The sequence below is a fragment of the Melopsittacus undulatus genome, chromosome 6, assembly GCF_012275295.1.
Source record: "Melopsittacus undulatus isolate bMelUnd1 chromosome 6, bMelUnd1.mat.Z, whole genome shotgun sequence".
Taxonomy (NCBI): domain Eukaryota; kingdom Metazoa; phylum Chordata; class Aves; order Psittaciformes; family Psittaculidae; genus Melopsittacus; species Melopsittacus undulatus.
This window is the reverse complement of record NC_047532.1, coordinates 23,313,415-23,337,523: the sequence shown is the minus strand read 5'-3', so window position 1 is coordinate 23,337,523 and position 24,109 is coordinate 23,313,415. Positions and strand designations below refer to the sequence as shown.

Sequence of the window (24,109 nt, the reverse complement as noted above, 5' to 3'; positions counted from 1 at the left end):
CCACCACATGGGTGCCAGAGCCACCACAGAGGAGATGATGGGACAACAGAGCAGGATTCAATGCTCACCACCACTATCAGATGAAAATACTCTGGCACAGCCGTATGCGGCTCACCTCACTGATGTGCCTATACCCTGAAGCACAACCATGCCGAACCCCCTTGACACTGTCTCATGGGGCAGGTGTGGACGCCCCCCTTGTCCTTGACAGTCTTCCAAAGGCACACTCCCTACTGCAAACATCTTCTGATAATTGAATCTTAATACTTTCACTTTGGAAAGCAAACATCTGACACAGAGAAGCTGTGCACATCTCCACATGCTCCAGAGATTTTCCTGAATAACTTGTTAGCAGTACTAATTGAAAGTGTGTAGTGTTAATATGTTAACAGCACACATATGATCAAAAATACAGATTTTCCACAGAAAAGTGAAATTTTTCGGGGGGGGGGGGGGGGAGAGGGGAATGGATTGGGGGGGAACAGAAGAGATGCACATGGATTTATTATTTGGCATCTAGATTAGAAATTACTGTTACACATTCTAACCATATGCTTCATAGGTGTTTTCTTTCCCTCCCTTTAAACAGCATCATTAGACGACATTACAGGTAACTTTGAGTTCTGATTTCCTAAACACAACACACACAGAAAACAACTGCAATGCTGCTCTTAAAGACTGACTATAAGGTCTAGGGGTATATTTAAGTGACACAGGCAACTCTGACAGCTCTAGAAACAGACTTATCAGTATAGGTTACAGACATGCTATTGTGTTGCCTGTTCTCCTGAGTCAGCAGAATAAGCATTCTTGTAACCTTCAATATTGGAGGAAACAAAAAAAAGGTGAGTGTGAAAACCCCAGAGAAAAACAAAAGTAAGCATTCTAAGTCTAGGGATGTTGGTCTGTCATCATCAGAAGGAGACACCTACCTATGAGGCAGATCTAATGCGGGAGGGCATGACTTTACAAATGCTCATAGAATAGAAATTAAATTCTAGCTGAGCATACCTGTAGACACTGTTAAATAAACATACATATAAATGTCTGTCTTTAAGGTCAAACTATACAGATAATCTGTTAAAAAATTAATTCCCAGTAAAGAACATATATTTGTGTGGGTAATACAAATGGAAACTGATTCCAGAGTCTTTTACTCCAATACCTCCTTCACCTCTAATTTCCCCAGGGTTATCTTAACAATGTAGCATAACTGAGAATTATTTTCATGGAATGGCAACTTTTGATAAATGGGATATTAGGGATAAGAGTTGTAAATCAAAAAATGCTTTTGTGTCTAAAACATGAAATATCATGCAGTAAACATAATGTGCTTTGCCTATTTAAATGATTAGCTGGCATAAATAATGAGTAATGAGATATTAAAAATTCTTTTTAAGAACTGAATTTTTAGTTAGCAAGCTTCTAGTAAAAATCACCTCATGAAGACCAAACTAAGGTACCACAAAAATGTGAACTGCCTTTTTATTGATAGATCTATTGCTAATGCTCATGAAAATCATTTATTTGTGAGCAGTTAGCTTATGCCATGTTATCAAGACATAAACATGTTGCATAAAAAATTCTCAAGATCTTCAATAATGAGCTTTCCTTGTGTTATTTCTTCATAGTGTCATTGGAAACAATTCACTGGGCCTTATCAGACAAGAGTTCCCATTTTCTATCATTCCATTTTAACCTGCCTAATCAGTTGAACAAAAGTACTTTGTGTAAAATGATTCCTTTAGTTGCCTTAGCTACAAATCCCTGCAGTATTGTATAATTGAAATCTACTCACGTAAGTTAGGAATAATTAGGACCCCGAATTAAGCCAAACACAAAGTTAATTCAAATAGTCAGCTGCTGTCATTTAAGTGGTTACAGAGTTTTATTGTTGCTTAACATCTCTGAATGCTTTTAAATGCACTTTTTTTTCCTTTCTTCACAGTTACGATTTGATCCCTTACTCCAAATTGAAATGGGATCAAGAGAATCAATTTTAATCAGGTCATAATCATTCACAACTTGATCAAAAATTTTATTTAGTAAAGTTTTTCCCTGTTATTATCACTAGACTTTTTAAAAAAATCTACCATATTAAAAAAGGAATTAAAAAAATAGTAACAGAAGAGGCTTTGAGGTAACTGAACTTAGAATCGTTGAGTCTGTTACAAATGACATTAACACCACGACAAACTTTTAGTAGCAAGAGAAGGCAACATAGAAATGGTGTTAAAATGGATCCAAAAGAAATCCAAGAGCTAGAAAATAATGCATCAAAGAGGTAAGGTTACATACTGTTACTAGACTTGTTGCCAGGACTGAGTTAGAACTCACACAGTGAAATTCAAAATAATTCATATTACAAATTAATTGTGATACTGTTATATAGAATACATATAACAGACTAAAAAAAAATGGTAAAGGAAACACTGGTGTCTAGATGCATTTTTTTAGTTTCTCTGTTGGCAGTTAGTTTACACTGCAGAACAAAACACTTTATATTGTAAATCCTTCAAGACAGTTTACATATGGATGAATTTTAGACTTCTGTATTCTGAGTTTTTAAACATGTCTTTGCACAGATGCTTCTTATATATATGAAGACATATATATGCATTTACAAAGATATAAAAGATCTGAAGTTTCTTATTACTGAGCAGGATTTTAACTGAAAGCCAAAACCAGTTTATGCATTATATGCTATACTGATATATTTAATTATTTTTCTAACTAGTGCATTAGTAGATGAAGTGATGCTTTGTGAACTCTATCTTTACGGGTAATAATCCACATCACAAACCACCCATCTGCCCTCTAGGACTTCCCATGCTTCACTCTTCATGCATGCCAGCTTTGTCTGTTGCAAATTAAATGATGCAAAAGCATAAGCAGCAAATTGTTCGGTTTTGTTTACTAAAAGTGCATTTATCTTAAGCCACTAAAAAGCATGATCAGTTCTAAGCCACAAACCCACATTTTTTCCAATAGACTTTCAATGGGAAATGTTAACAATGGCACAGAATAAATCACAACTTTATTCTTAAAGTAACATAATATAAAAAAAAGGACAAAATATTAAAGGCAATTCAAAGTTAGAGAAAAGAACTGGGGAGGCTCAGCAGGAAGAAATTAATGTGAAATACTGTGGAAGGCAGATCAAGTCACATGCATAGTCAAACAGGATCAGTGGTGAACAGGCAAATCCGACTGAAGCTCACCAGGAAGATGGTTAAAACAGAAGTTATATGAAATAGCGTCAAAGTCTTTAAAAAGCAAACACTTCTCATTGCTTTTCCAGCTAAAAATGCAGCAGATACAAGAATCTGGTTTTGGCGTCAACTTCCTCTCAGGTTTCCTAAACGAACTACTGAATTCAAATTTAACATGAAAATTGCTCAAACAGGACCTTGCATTAATTGTACTTTCTGCTGTAACAGAACAAAACTACCTAACTCCTGAGAGAGACATCAAAATCCCTGACAAGGGAGAACACAAAAGCCAGCTCTCCTTCCATTGTCAAGATGCTTCATAGAACTCACCAAGTGCTGTATCCAACAACTGAAAGTTATGTGGTCCCCCTGGGTTTCTCACATGTATGTGTTGTTCAGACAACAGATGAAAAGAAAAAGAACATAATCATTTTGCTTTCTAACTAGTCTCCCACACACACACACTCTATACACCAAGGAAACACCAGTGATTGTTATACTGGTATGAATCCAATAAAAAAGAAGAATGAAACATTCCCAACAACCTAGACTGGTCCAAGCTCAGAAGGAACAACCAGGGAATCTCCCTTATCACTAACAATGCACTCATGTTCGTTTACAGGGCCCCCTAATGTCACCAGGACATGGATGAATTGTCCCCCTGACTGAATGAAGGACCCACGAACTGAGCTAACGTTGATACAACTCCATTCCTTTATACTTCAAAAGAAAGCCAGGAGATAGACATTACAGAAACACAAAGAGCTTTAGCACAACTGGGTTTTCAAAGCCAGTGGAAGAGTTCAACACACTTCCTGGAAGAACAGGAATTTGGGACACCTTCAAGTAAAAGGAATTTTTTCAGCTCCTAGCCATCAGAAAGAACTGCATATTCAATTTATCATAAAATGTCTTTGTATTTGAGGCAGGGCTCATTTACAGCATCACACATATAAAATTTATCCTGTGTTAAAAATGTAAAATTTTAGTATTCCTGAAAAAAGTGAATGATGAGTGGACATCCAGCATTCATGTATCTCATTCAAAATGTAAATCCAAACAAACCACCAATGGATAAACTAGTACTATCTATAGAAATGAGTAGAACTGGAGCTGATTCAGTATTGAATGGCATTTTATCAAATTAGAAGTGATTAGGAAAAATAAAAAAACAACCTGCAGTGTGATTCTACCAACACAGGAACTATGTAATACCAGGTACCAGGCAGTAAGTACCACATAAAACTGAAAGTACAACAAAATTATTCATGACCTTTACTGTGTATGTATGGTTTATTTCCTTACCTTCCTTTCTTCTGAATTTATACTTGGACAGGTTATAACACAATCAAGTGCTGCTTTAGAACCATATTATCCAACTATGAGGTCATATAATAAAAAAAATAAAAATAATCAGAAGGAGCAACGATATATATTCTTCAACCAACCAGTGTTGATGTGCAACTATGACACTAGTGTAAAAAGCCAGGCAATTTTTAAGTGTATTTTTCATGAAGGTTATTGTATAAATATATACAACTGCATAACAATATGTTGGGAGCTCCTGTAGTATTAAGTGCACTTATGATGAGAGTATGGATAAGACAACCAGCCAAGAACCTCTCCCTGTGAATGGCTTTATCTCCTCTTCCTCCTGTAACACAACCTGGAACGCTATACAAACATGCAAGCAGGCACATACACGAAACATGTATTAAACTGTTTGCATAGATACTTTTTCTGTCATGCTTTTGTCCTACGTACACTTGCCACTGTTAACACATCTACACAGCACAAAACATTTTGCTTTTCTGTTCTGTTTATGCGCTGGAGTAGACCATGGACCTACTTGCAAATATAAAACCCATTATGTGCTTGTAGAACCTGGCAACAAATATCAAACCTAAACTCATTGTGCTTTACTATAATTTTTATAATCTGATCATAAGGACACTAAATGTAATAAGAAAGCCAGTGCTGAGGTATTCACTGATATCAGATGCTTCAGGCAGTTACACTTCTATTTTAGACTATGACCTAAAAGTACAGTATAAAGACAATGTTGTTAAAAATAAAACCCCTTGTTATTAAGACAAACAGTATTCTTTCACTTGGTAGAAAACAAATGAAAAGAATTAAACACTCTTAAAATACAACTGTTAAGTAAAATAAATTATTTTTTCCGTATTTAGTAACACGATACTAATAAGCCCCTTTTTAATTAAAGAATTCTGCTACTGTGTTCTTGGAAAGGCACCTTACCATAATAAACTAACTAAAATATAACCAGATTTATATTTAATAAAAGGCTCTTAGACAATTGTGTCAGTACAGGTTAGCTGAAGGTTAAAGCAATCCCCTCTCATTGCGGTGGTCAGATGCATGGCTCACCTCACCCACTGAGACACACCCAGGTTGCAGCAACAAAAGATGGTAAACTGAAGTAATAGCTTAGAGGGCTCTCTCTGAAAAATATAACATTTGCCCTTAGCACAAGACACTATTTCTATCATTCTACATGTTATAGGGTTCTTTTCTTCCTCTGAATACAGAGCTCAAGAAGACGTAACATCACCCCTCATGAAGAAGAATGTTTTTTAAATAACTGAGAAAGAAAACAGTGTATCAAAATAGTAATACTATTATCCACCTCATTGTAATTACACATTTATACTTTTGCTTGCTTGAATTATAAGAGCATTATATTAACACTTCCTAGAGAATTCTCATGTAAGAGTTAGTAAAGTATTTAAAAAGGTTCTTCATGCATTCTTTTACATGGTTCTTCTACATTTTAAAATAATGGTGGTTTTGTTCTGGTTTCAAAAATTTAACGTTACAGTGCAGCATCCTGCAGACCTCACTGCTCAGGGAATACATGAAAGGATATTCATTGCTGGCATGCTAAAGAATCTGGCTTTTCCAGGCAGTCTGTCAGTCTCTGCTATCTCAAAATGTACTTGACAAGTTTAACAGACATCCTTCTTTAAGAAGAATTTTGGTCTCACTGTTTAGATCAATTTGCTTTTTAGAAGATATGTTGGTCCTATACCTCCCTCAGAAAAGGAAAGAGATGTCCCAGATAAGTATGCACCAGAATATCCCAGTGAAAAATGGCATACTCTTCCAGGGAAGAAAACAGGAATTGCTACAGCAGTTGCTTTCTGCAGAAATACAACTGCTCTCTTTACACAGATATTTCCTTCTGAATAATGTGCATTAGCCAACTAAGAAAAAAATATTTACCGAAAAATCATAAAACACATTAGGTACACATGATAAAAATGAAGATAGCATTGGAAGGCTTACAGGAGTGACTCTTCAAGGGCTGGGCAATTGGTAGTCCTCAGCAAGCCAGTTATGCTTACGGATGCTTTGCAACCACTGTTAAACCAAGTAGTTGCCTACTAACTTCGCTTCACAGAGCTCTCACTCTAAAAAATTCCCTGGCTAGAAATTAAATCAGTGCTCCTATTTGCTCTTGCGTGACTCTGTAATGGGATTCACCCCTTGTAGAGCTTAAATCCACTAATTAACAGAAGTTGATTTCTTCTCAAGTCCAGAGTACAAGATTTTTTCAATTTTTATCCTGGGCAAAATCCTACTAATACCTCTTAGTAAATGTGTAGGAAACCTGATATGCTTCTACAGTTTGTTGAGTACCTCTGCCATATACTTTAGACACTCCTAATGGCTCAAGAGGAGGCTGAAGGTCTGAAGCAATGTACTAAAAGAGCAAATACCTTTGTAGTGGCCCAATGTACATTATCTGTATGTAGTATGCTTTACTTTTAGTAAATACACTAACACTGGATACACGCTTAAAACTGCTACCAATTTAACACTCGGCTCCTTGCCTGGCATAAGTGGAATTTATATTTCTCAGCATAATGTTAATTAAAATGTACATTCAGAGGCAATGACAGGCTGGATTTTTTTTTAATTAATGCTGTTTAGATAAATGGAATTAAACAGATAATGAAAACATGATGCTTCTTCCTTTGGACAAAGCATAGATAATAATACGTAAGAAAATGAATTGGAATTAAACCTTGATTGTAATAAAATGTAAGGGAAGAAAATTATTACATTGCTTCCCAAGCACTTACGGTTCTCAAGCAGCAGAAGACAATAAAAACAGAAGACATCTAAAGCTAGTCAAAAAGGTGGCCTTTGTAAGCAAAATAAAGCTTGAAATATCGAAACTTGTAGAGTCCAGAAGTCGATCTTAATCAGAATGTTTAGCTCTGACATCTTTTTTTCATATGCATATTAGTGTATGTCTTAACTTGTTTGAAGAAAAACCAATAATATGTATAATAAGCTTTTTACTCTGCTTTGCTATGGAAACAAGGCATGTGTGATCTCACCCTCTGACTTTCTGTATTTTCTCAGATAATTTTTAACTTGTTGGATGATTTCTCCTAATTAGGAGGGGGGGTAGGGGAAGAGGTGCTGCCAAAAGTAATTAATTTCCTGCAGTTTGTAGAAACCAGGTAAAGAACTGTGTGGGATTCGGCTACACAGGATGGACAGGAGCGCAAATACCCTCCTGTTCAAGACCAGAGAGCCAGGACGGCATGGGACGTGCAATGGGGACAGACTCCAGTACAGCCACAGTGGAAGCTCCCATATTCCCCAGGCAATCAGCCATGGTACAAGACCAGACTTCACACAACCACCTGTGTAACTCCTAACTACTTTCCAAGGTAGCTCATTCAGTCTGTCTTTTATAACAACACTGTAGTTTTAAAGACACCTTTAGTAGAATATGCTAGAAAAATACCTTCAGAAATTATAGTAATATTCAAGCTCATGACTTCAACTTTTTTTTCCTGCCTCTTATCTTTGCCTTATTTAGGGCTGCAATGCTTGCTGTTGATGGTAATAACAATGTTTTTCAAGCCTCTACACAACAATATTGACCTGTTGTTCATCAATGCATCACCACTATATAACAACTCGGTGCAGTTTTCCCCTCCAGCTTCCAGCATTCATCCATTTCAGGTTCATTTTACCTGAAGGGATGGACTGCTTCAAAAGCAACCCCACCTGGACTATGCTAGCCAACGAAACCAAAGCAAAACCAAGACGTTCTTAACCACAGATAGGATTCCTGTTTGGATAGGTAACACTAGAATAAAACTGTAGCCTTCAGATAAGTGTGCCTGCTTGCTAATTCCCTGGTGAGTTAAAGCTAAAGCACTCTGAAGGTAATGAGACTTAGCTTGATTGGAAAATGTTTCATTATATGAACAAATGAATCACTTGTCCACACCCAGGATCTCTATCCCTCTTCCCCCTGTTTAACTGTACAGAAACATTAAAATGTAACAGCAGGGAATTCAGCCAGGTTTCATCTCCCCCACTAACTGCAACAACCTCCATACACACATAAAATTTCTATAAAAATCCCTAAGTTCCAAGTAAGAGAACTAAAGACTTCCCTATTTCTAGCAAAAGTTAGATGCTCTTATTTTAACCTTTGTTCACGTTCGTACTTCCAGGCATGAAGTGCTACTAAAGCACGTTACACTTGGCATCTCTTATTACTGAAGCAGAAGGCAATGTAATCTTGTGAGAAAGTGTAATAATGTGGTATTCATTTTGCTTCTGTGGCTGGAAGCCAACTCTATATTAATATTCATTTTCAGTATACAGAGCCACCGTATTTCATTTATTTTAAGAATTTACAATTAATTTGGTATGATTCTGTTATCTGCTCCCAATTTCCTTTCCTGTTTCTTTTAGCTGAAAAAGCAGCTCTTGTATAGACTTTAAAAAAGTAAATTCACAACTGAAGCATCAAAAGATTGCTACTGGCTACTAAAAGCAAGAAAAACAGGGACAGAACAAAATGAACTTGAAATATTACAGATGACAATGAAAATTAGCTTCCTGCAAATAGCAAGAATTCAATCTGCAGAAGTTCTCAGCTGACTTTTTCCTTTCCGAATTCAGCACACAGAATGCTCTTTGCACCATGCTGTTTGCTACTGTAATCAAACCAGAGAAATTAAGTTGTTTGTCTGCTTTTCCTTTTTGCTTTCAAATGTTTTCAACCACGACACAGCATTAAACTGTAAGCACATGAATCTTTGTCAAATGTATCACATGAGAGATTTGAAATTATTATATACAATAACAATTAAAATCCTTAGTATTTTAAAACTTTAGAAAAAGCATAAATAGATGCCTCTACTTCCTACACCTTTGGTTTCAACTAGTGTAATCACTTTAGCAATGTGAGAGCATTTATAATTAACACAAGTTATTACCTAACTAGCCAGTCATAAGAGCTGTAATTCCATTCTCCTAATGTGCATTTACCTTCCTTACCTGTGAAAGAGGCTGAAACACATTTTACCTCCCATCTGATGACACTTTCCTGTAAAAGTGAGATCATACCCAAGTCCATAGACTCAACAGACACCAAGAGAGCAGTCAGTACAGCAGCTATCAAATCATCAAAGATGAAACCATCCCAAAATCTGCAGTGTGCTGTGGGAAATGCCAGTTTTATAATTTATCCTGACGATATTCAAGACGAAAGGGGGAAGGGAAGGTGAACTGGCTCTTAAAGCTATTTAAGAGGAATGAGACTTCCTCATGTTCAGAAACCTACATGAAGACTCCTGAGACACACTCCCTGATATATGTGTATGCTCACACGTACATATGAACAGCCTACTGCAGCAAAGCTTGTCTGTCAGTACAACACAACACCCGAGTTGTGTTTGCCTAGAATAAATGCTTAGGATATCACACAGTGAACACGGAAGATCGTATACAATATTTAATCTTTGCCATTTTTGAGGACTAGATCTTTTTTGTTCATTTAGGCTTGGGAGAGAAAAGGGAGAGAGAGGCAGAGCAGTTCTCCTGAAGTTATACCTCAAAATTTAGGCTTAAAATTCAAAATCTTGACAGGGTAAGGTACGTCTCTGCTTTAAAAGATAGTGAGATCACACCACAGATGTGCCAAAGAATATACCAATTACTGACTAATGTAAGAAGGTATGGAAGTGCTAGTTTATTGCTAAACCAGTCTTTTCACCTGCAGTCTAGTAAATCAAAATGATTACATTCAGAATTAGCCTCAAGTTCTACAGAAATACTTAAAAACTCACAAACCACGTTTTCCCGATCATTCATTTTCATTTCTCTGTCTGTTGAAAGGGCCAAAAGAACAGACGAGGAGACAGACTAACTGGATAAAATAGAGTTTATGAATAAAACCAGATAAAGAGTAGATGATGCAATTTTTTAAAAAAGCCTTTTCCTTCCTCATCTTTTTCATATACAAGCTATTTTAAACACCACACTTCATAGCAGTGAAGTATTTTCCCCATTTTTTAAGCAAAAATTTTTAAGTAGATGCTATTTCTGTATGCAGTTTTGAGGTTTATTTCCTGAAATTTATTTTGCATAGTTCTAATCTTAATGAAGTGTTTGTCATTTTATTTTCAGCCAGCCAAATTAGAAAGATAAAGCAGGTATCTGCTCTGTTTAGTTACTTTATTCCACATTTAGCATATCTAAACACTGTTTCCAAATAACTGTGCAATGAGAATAAAAAAGAAAATAAATAAATAAACAGGATGAGCCCAAAAATAAGGTAGCTATCAATTAAGGATATTAATACTGTCACTTCAGTTGCCTGAACACTGTGTTTCAGCTTCAACATACCACACTGTATGTATCAAAACCAAGAAATGTATTTCCTTTTTTCACTGGAAAATGAGAATTTGATACCTAAAAAATTAAACCTAGAACATGCTAAAGGTACTTTTTATTTGACATCCTAAAACCTCAAGTCATTTAACAGAAATCAACTGTACAGACGATTCGTCTTATCTGCAAAATCAAGTGAAAAAAAAAAACATATAGCTTACCTTCGGTACACTGCAGGACACTGATAATGAGCAGAAACCAAAAACTTTGCATTCTGCAGCCAGAAGACACCATTATTGATCCCTGTAAGAATTTTCTTTGTATTCCTTAACGAATCCAGTTATAAAAGCCCAGCATCATCGAAACCAGTGGTCTGCATTATTCATCTTCATACCTGGAGAAGCAGAGAATATGGAAGAGCAGAGAAGAAAATTAAAAAAAAATTCCATCAATATCTGAACACCAATAATTTGGAATACCAAATTTTACTTGACATAAAGACGGAAATTTTTAATAAAAACTGACAGTACACCTGTACTGAATTTGGCAGGTTTGTGGGATGTAATCTCTCAAGGTCAGTGATCATTAAATGGAATGCCAAAAAGTGATACATGTTAAAGTTGAAAGTACAAATGTTATCAATGTACTTGTATCAAGAGGAGGGGAGAAGGCAGGAATAGAAAGAACATTTTCTCTGAATATCTCAAATTGGTTTTGCAAATGACTGGGTTAAGCTTTTCCCACTCCCAAAATCCAACACAACCTGTATTTCTCTACCTTAAAGAACAACAATAAAATTGAATCTAGGGTGCTGCCATTTTTCATAGGGATTCAAAACATGCAATGGCTGAGAACAAGGGACCAATAGGTCTCGTCGCTGCCACAGCTCCAGCATTCCCTTCGTAATACACATAGGTTGCTCTCCTCAGATGAGAAGCAGTAACAGCAGTTTAATCAACAAAACACTCTGGTGAAGAAGCCTCTTCATATGACCCTACAGTCTGTTGTATTCTGACCTAATAAATCCCTTCAGAGAAAAGAGTATAAACAAAATGGGTGAAAACCTCCTCTCCTTAGCCTCTGATGAGATTTGTCTGCAACTGAGAAATACGAACCAAACTGCTCCTGTAAATTATGTAGCAAAGGAAGAATTCTTAAAACTATCATTTGCATTTGAAAAAACATAATTACAGTGATAGAGTGCAGTAACTGTGATAGAAGATTTGACAGCAGAGTGCTCCCTTTTGCTAACAATTTCATTCTCTCACTCAGCCAACTGAGTAACTATGTACAACCTCTCCTATATCTTACTGTATGAAGCTAGATCATGCTTCAGCCCTGACTACTAGAGTTTGGGAAATTAGAGAAAAATTAACATTCATGTAAAACCAAATTACTTTTAACTACAAAGCTGGCTCTATATATTACAGATGTATGAAACGATTCTGGAACATCGTGGCAATTATAGATCCGAAGAGCTGAGACTGGTGCCACACTGGCTTGGTCTCTCCAAGCCCAATGGACAGGACTGCATGGATGTATTTCTGATACCTGAAACTCATGTTACTTTGAAAACACACAACAACTATGTAAAAATTTAAGTGGCAGGATGCAAGGGTCACTTAGGAGTCTTAGAAGTACTAAAGCATGTTGAGGCTTTAAAAATACCCTTTTGGCAAGGAGAACTGGAAAGTATGAAGATCACAAAATGCCAGATAAAGAAATTCGATGAACTGTAAATCATTTTCGGAAGTAGAAAGTGTAACTCCTTTTATATTAGTCAATGTTAATATTAATCAATGATAAGTTTGCTTTCTGAGCACATAGATAGCAACAAGACTGACACTCACTTTCTTCCCAAAGGAGAGAAAGAAGGGAATTAAAAGAAAATATTGTGGAACAATTTCTCTGGCTCTCCATGAAAGCAATATGACTGTGGCAGAATACAAGACTATTAAATAGCCAAGTAGGCTTCTCTTTAAGAGAAGCAATGCCACTTCAGTGTTTCAGTGTGGGCATCCTTCTCCCACCATACAAGCGTGCTTGTGATTTCTCACACAGGGAAAAGGAGGTGAACTAACATCTGAGGCCAAGTGATTTTATGTTTATTTATACAGAAAAACATGCCCTTTTTCCCACATCCAGCTACAGACAGGTGTTCTTCAGTCTCAAGCACTTTTATTGCACCTATTTCAACAAACAGCATGAAATAGCTAACAGTGCTTTAGTGCAGGACAGCCAGAGCGTAGCCTACCCTGGCAGAGGACCCTGTGCCTGAAGGCAAAAGATGTGCCCTCAAATTAAATGGTGATATACCAACTGCTACAGGACAACCCAGAAGCAATTATGAAGAGAGTCATATCATATCCTGAGACCTTTCACACTGAGCTGAGACTGGTCCTGCAAATTCACAAAGGATGCACTACATTCAGCAGAGATTACAATTGCAAAGGAGCTCGTGTTGAGTAGAGAAGAAAAAATTGCCACCAAGATATATCCCAAAAAAAAAGAACCACAAACCAAAACCCCAAACAAAACAAAACAAACAAAACAAAAAAAAAAAAAAAAAAAAAAAAAAAAAAACACCCAAATCCCTGGAAAGAGTTCAGCTAAAAGCTTGGGAAGATCTGGGATTATTTTTTTACGTGTAGGACCCAAAGGAAAAAATATCACAAAACTATTTCACAGACACTACAGTCTATTCAATATAATTTCAGTAAGCAATCCTAATAATCCAAGAGAACAAATGAGGAATAATAATGGCTAAAAGTGAAATTAAGCCAGCCTTCTGATTGTTCCCCGCCTGTCCAGAAGATTTTGACTGCCTGAAACTCAAGTTTTATCATTGTTTGCATAATATATCACTGCACACACAGATTTTGAAACATTTTCCTTTACCTTCAAATCGACAGTGGCATATCTGTGCTTTATCTTTCTTAAATTCATCACTTCCTAGGCTTTTTTTAAGCTGGAGGGTGGAGAAGGGTGTAAGGGGTAAGGGCTGTGTTAAAACCAAAAACAATAATCAAAGCACCACTTGCAGTACTAAACATCTCTCTAGGAAACAGCTTTAAAATATAAGACTTTTTGTTGTTGTTGTTTTGAATTAAGTAAGAATTCCTGATCTTGTGAACTTCTTTTATCTATTTCAATAAGAAACTACAGTTTCAGAAAGGATATTGATGTTTTTATGATATTAAAACCAGCTGAAACTAGTCAACGAAGAATAAATGCAAAATATTTTAAGGATAAATTTAAGTGTTTTGTGCAATACATTGTTCCCTCTAGATTGCTGTAGCCTACATAGAATTTAACTCAGTGTGCTGCTGCAGTAAGTATTCAGAATAAACTAACCAGCCCCTACAAGATCATCAGTAACTCACATTTTTCTAAAAAGGCATTAAAAAAATAAGCAGTGTTTGAAAACCAATGCAATAGAGTTTGAATTTACTTCTTTGTGAGTTTTCAAATAAAGACTAACAGCTTCACAGCAAACAAGTTTTAATGCAACCCATATATTTGAGAAACTCTATGTGGCTCCAAGTAAAAAATAGCCCAGTTCTGAACCAACTATTCATCAGCATAACAAAAGCTAATCCTGAAAAAGGTACCCAGACATGAGCTGGAGCCAGAGAGCATTCTGGCTACAGACACTGCCGTCATCCTTGTCCTTTTGACCATCCATCTATCAGCAATACAGAGAGATGTCAGTGGCATTTCACAACAACAACAAATCCCAAACCAAATAAGTAAGACCAGGAAAAGACGTTTTAAGTTACTTCTTTGTGAGCAGAAAAAGCAGACCATCGTGAGCGATTGCCTCGTGCAAATAACTTACTTCCCCTCAGACCTTAATAAACTTTTTCTCTGGATCACTGACTGCTTTGGTTGTGGGTGGGGCAGAGAGAAACTCCCTAGAGCAAAAGGTTGCTTGAATTTCAGAGTGTAATAAAAGCTGCTCAGAAAATTTCAGCTGTAACTTAAATCTCTACCTCTGGGTCAAACTGCAGTCTCCCATAGAAAAAAAACAACCCAGCCTTCCATTGGAAACAACGCAGTTCACCTTGTTAGGTTTCTTCACATATATGCTGTTAAAGAAGACTAGATCAGTAATGGAAATGTTAATGTTCAAACCCGTACACTGCAAAGGTATTGGGCACCTCTTCATACTGCATTCATGAGCTGTGCTTCAAGTCCTGAATATCTTAGAGCCCCTGTCTGGCTTCCTTGTTCTTCTGTACTTCTGAAACTTCTTACAGACAGAACACGACTGCCACTGAACATGTGCCACTGTTGGCCATTCCTCTCTCCTCAACATTGCTCAAGAGCACCCCAGAGATAAGAGAAACCTGCTCCAAGCATGCTCCTTGAAATGCTTTTATCTTTGACTAGAAAGACCTCTAAAGGACTGCTGCGTCCCAACTCTACTCTGTTTAACCTTCCCAAGGTTTTATTTTCAAAAGCCAAAAAAGAGTCTTTTAAGAGCTTCTGGACAACGGACACAGCATGCTCAAGAGCTGCTTTTTCCCTCCTGTTCCATACAGCTTTTCAGGCAATTAAGAGAAAGGGGAACACAGAGATCTTTCCAGCTAAGCAAGGATGTTTTTCTTTGGCTGAAAGTCTTTCAGACTAACGCTGGTGTATTTTACCATATAGTGCTTACTTTTCCAAATCATCTTAGAAACACCATGAAGCACTCACAACCTCAGCCAAGCTTTAACATCCCTATTATAGAAATTAAATTTACACTAGCATTAACAGACAATGAGACACAGAGAGGTAAAGAACATCAGTGGTAGCTGCACAGCTCATACACACCGAAGAGCTAGCTGGACCCAAGCAGTCCTTCCTATATATCCTGCATGACCTAGCTTGCCACACATGCAGCACCCCCACTGCCTTTCATAACCCAGTTTATGAAACTAAGTAATTCTGTAACATATCTGAGACACTCTGCACAGGAAAGAGGGAAGAGGAGGAGGCAAGGGTGAGTAGATATATATTCATACAATATAATAGACGACTTAGTCTCCTGAGAAATCATGTATCCACGTGCTTTCCCATCATGATGCTTTCCCAATTTAAAAAAAAAAAAAAAAAAAGTTAAACTTCCTATAATCTGTAACGTAAGAATTTAATTAGTTCAGTGTGATTAGTAAAACTGTCTAAGCCACATTAGTAGAATACTAGCATGAGATCAATGCTGCTTATGATCCAAGAACAAGTTTTACACATATCTGCAATGAGACCTAGCTCTAGTTTTCAACACTGAATGTATCTCAGATGCACTGGAGTTATTCCTGAGTCTTCAATATGTTTTTTCAAAAACTGACTTACATTAACAACTTCGCCTTAGTGCTACATTACCAGGTTGCAGAAAATCTTCAAAGTTATGAGATCTTACAAAAAAAAACCCAAAGACAAGCAAGACCCTGTGCTGACTCAGTTAACATCCTTCTAATACGGATAGTAAACAATCAATGTCTGATTCTGTTCCAATTAAACAAGTTGCAAATTGCAAGAATGGAGAGGCTGACTCTGCTCTGTGTAAAACTGGTTAACAAAGACTTATTTTCCATTTAAAGCAATTAAATCTTCAAAATGTACCATAGTCTTCTCTCCAAATCTGGATTAACCAGTCCCTATTAATTGTCAACTTGAACACTGGATTTCTAAATCCAAAACATCTCTTCCCAAGTTGTATGTAAAGAATATAGTATTGCAGAAGGGTATAACACAGTAAGAACAAGACTTGACCAAGGTCATCCAATCTTGCAACAGCAACAAAAAAATTACTTCAATGCATTCAGCTGCATGGTGCTCTGAAGCAACACAGAATGTCTGAAATAGGGCACAGTAAACACCCTAATGAATACCCTAAATTGAGGATGCCCACAAAAATGCCCACCTCACATCAGCCTGGTTTCCCAGCTCATCAGTGCAGCAGATCATTCAAAATACCAAATCTACCTATTCAAGACATGACACTGAACAGTAGTACACTGACACTATTTTGACAGTGCAGCATCATGATTTAGTCCATCAGTCCACAGCAGCTCAGTGGTCTACCGCAATCATTCACAGAGAAAATAAATAGGATTTTAGAGGAAAAGATGAATATTTTCCTTTGTCATCAGCACTCCAGTTCGGCTTGGACTCACTCCTGTGTTTTACAGACACATTACATGGCAGTCCATTCCTGACAAGCCAGCTTTACCCCTTCTTGTTAACACAGGATAAAGCCTGGACACTCTAGGGAGTTTTCATTCAATAAGCCAGAAAAGTAAACCTTTGCTAGCGCTAATAAGAATGGCTTTTTTTGGCTCCAGGCACTCTCCTTTTGCCAAGCCTGAATTTCTCTTTTTGCCTTTACTAAATACTCAGAACCAAGGGGAGGGGGTCGGGGGTGTCACTCAATCCTCACTGCAAATTCCCTGTGTTTCACCTGATCGACACCGTGCAGCTACATCAGAGCACCTCCACTCAAAGTGCAGGTAAAACCTTTCTAACACTTCTGCCCTCTGCATTACTACATCTTCCTGGGGTCTCAAAGATAAATCCCCAGCATCCAAAGAAGGAGGGAGGGAAAGGGATGCTGTAAGTCAATTACAACTGTTATCAGCTGTAATATCTTAGTGTCATGCTGAGCATGTTAAATATGCTGATCACTCTGGACACCAGAGGCACAGTCTGAGGCTGTTTGCCATTCTCTTCATTAAACTGCAAAACAAATAGCTCTCATTTTCAAACCTATGTAGGACAGATTTTATGAACATCAAAAATAAACAAGAAAATAATGAACAGCTATAAAAAACACGGAGAACCATATGACAAACCAAAAGAAGCAATCGTAACAGCTGAAGAAAATTCAAAGGCTTTTCAAACTTCTCACAGAAGAGAAATCCTTAAAATAATCTATTTATAATGGAAGTTATCATTTCTTTCCCTTGGAAAAAGAAAATGAAAAAAAAATCACTAGACTAACATCAACCAAAGACACTGCAGTCTTGTAAGACAGTAAACTGTTTGTTGACAGCCTTGACAAGGCTTTGCAAAGGCCCATATTTCTCTAAGCTGTTATGCCACTTAGCTGATCTCTTTTTTTCTTCCCATCCAGTGTTTTTCACAGCCAAGAACTCGTTTGAAGTGGAAGTAGATTGAAAAACAAAACAAACAGAACTAAGTCCTGGGACTGTGGTCAGACATGTCTGTACCTGTGCTGTGACATGGTGTTTCTCTAGCTGACTGCAAGGATTTCAACATACTTGATCTGCTTTATGACTGCTTGTCACTGGGCTGAAGCAAAGAACTGAGTTCAGATATTGAGTACTATGCTCAGTTCTGGTGCCCTCAACATAATAAGGACGTAGACCTGTTGGAGCAAGTCAAGAGGAGGGGCACAAAGATGACACAAGGTCTGGAGCACCTCTCCTATGGAGACAGGCAGAGACCTGGGCTTGTTCAGCCTGGAGAAGGCTCCAGGGAGACCTTAAAGCAGCTTCCAATGCCTAAAGGGGACTACAAGAAATCTGGAGAGGGACATTCTACAAGGGCATGTAGTGAGACAGGTCAAGGGGGAATGGCTTGATACTGACAGAGAGATTTAGATTACATATTAGGAAGAAATTTTTCACTGAGAGGGTGGTGAGACACGGGCACAGATTGTCCAGAACATTTTCGACTGTCCCATTCCTGGCAGTGTTCAAGGCGAGGTTGGAAGGGGCTTTGAGCAACCTTCTTTAGTGGAAGGTGTCCCTGCCCATCGCAGGGGCCTGGAACTGGATGATCTATAAGGTCCCTTCTAACACAAACCATTCTATGATGACATGCCTCTCACAGCTGACACAATGAAGTAAGACAATCTCATTAAACCAGCATAAAGCCACCAGTGAAACACCCACAAGCTATTAACTTCCAAAATAAAATCAAATCACAGGCAAGAGCAGACATGAACACATTTTTACCCATGCATTTACAGCACTTTTACCCATGCTTTAAGTGGGCCAGCAGAGACTGTATAACTGCAATACACTGGACCTGCAACCAAACCATGATCAGGGATGACTGTGCTGCAGCACCAGCATCTCATATTCATACACAAACCTTCAATTTGGTAGCATCAATCCCCTGGAAACTACCAGCCAGAAGATTTCTTTCCTAGGCACGTGCCAAAAAATATCAAAAAGATTCACAAAGGTGCCATTTTAGCATCCATTTTAAAGCATCCCATTTTCTATCAGTTGTATTTAAGATCAGTGCATGTGGTCTGTATTCCACACCATAAATGTTATGGTCCAAGTTTCAAGAACATGGTTGTGTGGGCAGCAAAGTCACTTTTGATTATTTTTTTAAATTCTATCCAAAACCTTTGTTGTTACCAAAGGAATACCAACTCTTTAAAAAATAACTGAAAAATATTTATAATTTTTAAAAATAAGTCAGAAGCAAGAGTCACATACATACGCACCATGCAACGAGTATAATTCCTGGAGTATCTTTTGCTTAAGAGAGGAGTATGGTTCTAACATTAACATCTGTGAGACCCTGGCCTAATCACTGTGCAGTGAAATATGAAACAAAATCAATGGTGGCACATAAGACGTAATTTCTACTGTGTTTGGCTCACTGCACTGAATCCTTGACTCATAAATCATTGTTACTAGCCATTCAGTGAATCAATATTCAGATTCCCTCTTGGTCTATACATATGACCACGAAATTAAATAATAATGACCAAAATCTGTCATGTATTAGGTTATCAATATTACCAAAAGGGATTTCTTGGGAGCAATGAGGTAATCTAAGATAAAATACATCTGATGAGAATATGAAGAAATGTGAAAAATTAAATTAAATTTTTTTTCTTGTAATTAAATATAGAGACAGTGACAGAAAGGTATTTTAAAATACCTCTTATCAATCATGCCCTCAAGTATTAAAATTTACTATAGTATCACAATAATGCTTTTTATGTAAGACCATTTCAATAATGTATGCTTTTAATTATGTTTTAAAACATGCTGTACTTAAGCACTTTTGTTTTTCTCCTTTCAAATAACCCCTTAAGTTATTGCTAGCTTTCTTTTCTCTGAAGCACAATTAATATTACAGTGATCAGATCATAGTATTTCCTTAAGCAGAAGCCTGATAGTCAGGAGCTTCGGAAGACCACTTTTTAGTTCCACTAAAAAAGCCCCCAAACTGCTAAAAGTAATTCCATAGATCTATATTTTCCCAATCATTCACAACCCATTTGTTATTAAAAGGTAGTAGACCATGTCTAGCACAGGACCCTGAGAAGTGTTGTGTGCTACCAGTCCACACTCCGCTGTAAGTCATATCAAAATTTGTGATTTTGACAACAGAAGAAGGGAAGACCTCAAATATGTCACCTTTGAAAGAATAAGCAGCTATGAATGGTCTTTAAGTGGTTTCTGAGCACACAAGAGGTTCTCCAGGCAAGTATGACTTACAGGTAGAAGCTTCACTGAAGAACTTCTGCATGTATATTAGGTACAGAAAAACCCACACACTGACAGAAGACACATCTTTCAGGTCCACCAGTTTTACATACCAGTAGCACTTAGAAGGCTGCAAACCCAAAAATCATGAAACAAACAAACAAAAAAAACCAGCAATTCTGCTCTTTCTTCATACACACATTCATGGCAAAAACAAGAACTCAAGGGCGAGAAGCCATATATGACAGTACTGCACAGACAGCACTAACACCCTTGCACCTACACACAAACATACAACTGAATTACATAGCTATTTCTTGCACATCAAGAATATGTGAAAAATATGCAATAAATATGGCAAATATATCTTCAGTACCTATTCAGAAAGGGCCTGATTCTGAAACAAACAAAGAAATCACTTCTGTTACTGGATGACGGGCTCTGCAAAGAGGCACAAGGTACCCAGGCATCTAATGGTGCAACTATAGTTAAGAGTATTTTCTTGTACAATTTAATAAGCAATGAACCTTCAGGTGACTATTCTTAACTGTACAAGGCAGCTGAATGACTACCAGTCATCCATCAGAGCTCCACCACTGCTTTAATTGGGGTGAACTGTGGGCTTTCTTATTTATTCAAACTGTAACAGAAAATAGAACACTTCTTTTTTTATCCCTTTTGTAGAAAGGCTAAGTCAGATAACTATAATGATTACATCTGGAGAACTTATAAGCAAAGAGAGTTCTAAATTATAATTCAACAGAAAGGCTCCTTCTACTTGCAGGTACTACTGCTTAAAACTCTTCTCCCTAGCATCCTACACAGTATTTTCTCTGGGGGCGGGGGTTAAAAGAAGGAAAAAAGGGAATTAAAAAAAGATGCATTGTGGAAGCAGTGAAGGCCTTTTCCATGCACTATAAAAAGTGTGAAGTGATATCTTCTATTAAACAAAATGGAATATGGCTTATCTCCAGTACTGCCATGCTAGCCACAGCAAGCACTTGAGGACAAAGTATCCCTAAATTGCTTTCATTTGAAGAATTTTTAAAAAGACTGAATACTTTTTCAAGTATTCAAAAGACTGAACTCTTTTCACTGGACTGACTGAAAAACCTTACATCTCCCGTACAATCCACTTTTCTTTAAATCATCCATACAACACAGATGAAATTTAAGATACATTTTTAACATATTTTTAGCAGCAACATGACCTCTGATATTCTGTGGTTTCGTCAAGCAGACCAAGAACTTTGTGTCACACATTTACAGTTTCTTTTAAATAACACAGGTCTTGGTAGCTCAATGTGACAATGACACTGCTACTTTGGAAAAAATGCCATTATTTTTAATGAGGCTACATTATGATTTCAAATGATAATTTATTTAGTCTTTCATAATTAAAAATACTTAATGGCTTTTTTTATTCTTTTACTAGAAATTCAATAACTTTTTTTTATTAAAAAACTTTTTCGTATGTTCTGCTGCAGTTCATGAACTTCATGTGCAACTAAAGAGAAAAAATATACAGACTACATTTGTCTATCAACAATATTTATAAGTGAACAGAGTGGAAAGATTACAAAATTTTAATAAGAACATTATATTATAGTGGTAATAATCTAGGTGTTTTACTGGGAAGTGAAGTGGATTACTGTAAATGAAATTTTAAACGTCCTTTCCATTTTATAGATAAGACAAAATGACTCTTTTCATGTCTCCAGCGATAAGGATACATGTGCCACACATTTAAATAGTGCCTTCACCCTATCCAACCCTGCTCATGAATTAATAATTCAGTGACATTAATACAAGAAGATAAATGATAAAGAGGTTACAGCACAAGGGCCAACAGTACACATATACTTCTTTTAGAACAGCTAATACCTCTCTGCCAATTACAGTTAGAACTTTTTAACAGTTTTCAATGGCATTTTTACAATCTAAATAGCAGCTTATGCACACACAATTTCACACAACTCAAGCTTAATAAATCTCCTGCTGCTACCAAACAATCATTCTGGGGGATTAAAGTGCAACATCTGCTAACATTAATAAGCATTTTACATAGCAGTATGTATAAAAGTAGTTGCTATCAGTCTTCTGAAAAAGCTTCTAGACCGGTTTGGCATAAATTATACCTTTATTGTTCAAATGGTAACTTTAGCTTACGGCAATGATAAGGTAGCTATATTGCTATCTAGCAGGAAAAGACAACAAAATTATATATTGACTGTAATTATCAGCTGCAGTGGAACAATTTAAAAAAAAAAAGGAAAAAGAAGAGAAAAAGAATCAAAACATGCATGCATGCAAAAAAATTCAGGTAGAACCTGTTAAAGTACCACCATTTCAATGCTTACATGAATCTGAAGCTACTAATCTGTTTGCAAGAGACAATTTCTCTCCTAATACCAGTTACAACTTTTTAATCCATCTTGGGCTTTTTTCATTTTTATTTATATTTCTACCAGTACAGCATCTACTGTGAAAAGATGAATGCCTTTCCAAGGCATAAAATAAATATCAAGGGGTTTATTTAATTAGGAATTCCAGCATACATTTTTAGGTAGAATTTGGCAAATGAACATGCTTTGGAATCAAGAGACGTGTAACATCAGCTTGAGCCAAGAACACAGTTGGCTAAGACGGCACAAACTTTTACACACAGCCCTGCCAACGCAACTCAAGCCCTGCAGTTCAACTGTGGACAGCCGAAAGCCAGAGCCTGCCAATCACCCTTTCTCTGCAGTTGAGTAAACGAACAAAGTCATATTCTAGCTGGTGTTACCATTTTATTGTAAAGCAGGTTTTAAAATGCTTTTAAAAATAATGAAAAGGTAAAGTATTTCAGGCTCTCTATTCATAAACTCCATAATCTTAGTATTTTTTCAGAAACTGAAAAGAATCAATAGTCACCTTTTCAGTAATAGATATTATAACACTTAAAATACCTTTTATGTTGCTCCAAGGTAATTTTGTTATGAGGACACATATGGGCCAGTATCTGCAAGCTTATTTCTTTCTTTTATACAAAAAGAAATTTGTATCCAAAATATCCAGATATAAGAGAGCAGAAAACTGGACCAAGTAAGTATGCAGAAAATATTTGATCTACCTTCTTCTTCATTAGCAATTAATTTTCCATTACTTTCCTATTATGAATTGCTTAAACATGATTGTTATAACATTATTTTTAAGTCAAAACATTGCTTTCAATATTACTATTATCACATTCCCCTGACATCCCCTTACATTCTTATTTGACGTCTTATAAAAGAAATGTAGAAAATCAAAGCAAAAGATAATAAGATTCCAGCAATGCCAGTGCTTGACAACTAACAGTCAGGACCTTTTGATGCTATCAGGCTTTAAAGCACACAGAACAGGGGCTGAAGCCAGGCTTAGCGGGAAAAAAAAAAAAAAACCACACAAAAAAACAAAACAAAATCAGTCATTTAAGGTCAGAAGGAAAAAGCTTAAAAAATAAAAATTAAAAATTAAAAAATGTAAGTACATCCAGCATCTACTTTTTCCTCAGACTGATGGTTTCTACAGGCTGAAGTCTGTACCTGCAATTCCCATACATATTTCAAAGATCGGAATCACTGTTGCCGGAGGAAGCACATGGGGATTAACAACCCAGATGCCTCAGTGCACAAACAGTCTTTCTTATATATAGCTTGAATTTTAGATTTTCATTTTAAAGTAATTCTTTTTTTTCTAAGTTACTGGCTGTAAAAACACAGCTTTATATTAAAGCGA

At 36.7% G+C, this 24,109-nt stretch overlaps 1 protein-coding gene across 9 annotated transcripts in view; it reads right to left on the bottom strand.

Moving 5' to 3' along the window:
- ADGRL2 (adhesion G protein-coupled receptor L2) overlaps positions 1-24,109 on the bottom strand; it is a 163,290-nt gene that overhangs the window by 119,299 nt on the left and 19,882 nt on the right. For all 9 annotated transcript variants that reach the window (XM_031050862.2, XM_031050863.2, XM_031050854.2 and 6 more), the window contains exon 2: positions 11,108-11,280. In XM_031050862.2, the coding sequence (XP_030906722.1) occupies positions 11,108-11,180 (73 nt within the window). In that variant the 5' untranslated portion in view covers positions 11,181-11,280. The remainder of the gene's footprint in view (positions 1-11,107; positions 11,281-24,109) is intronic.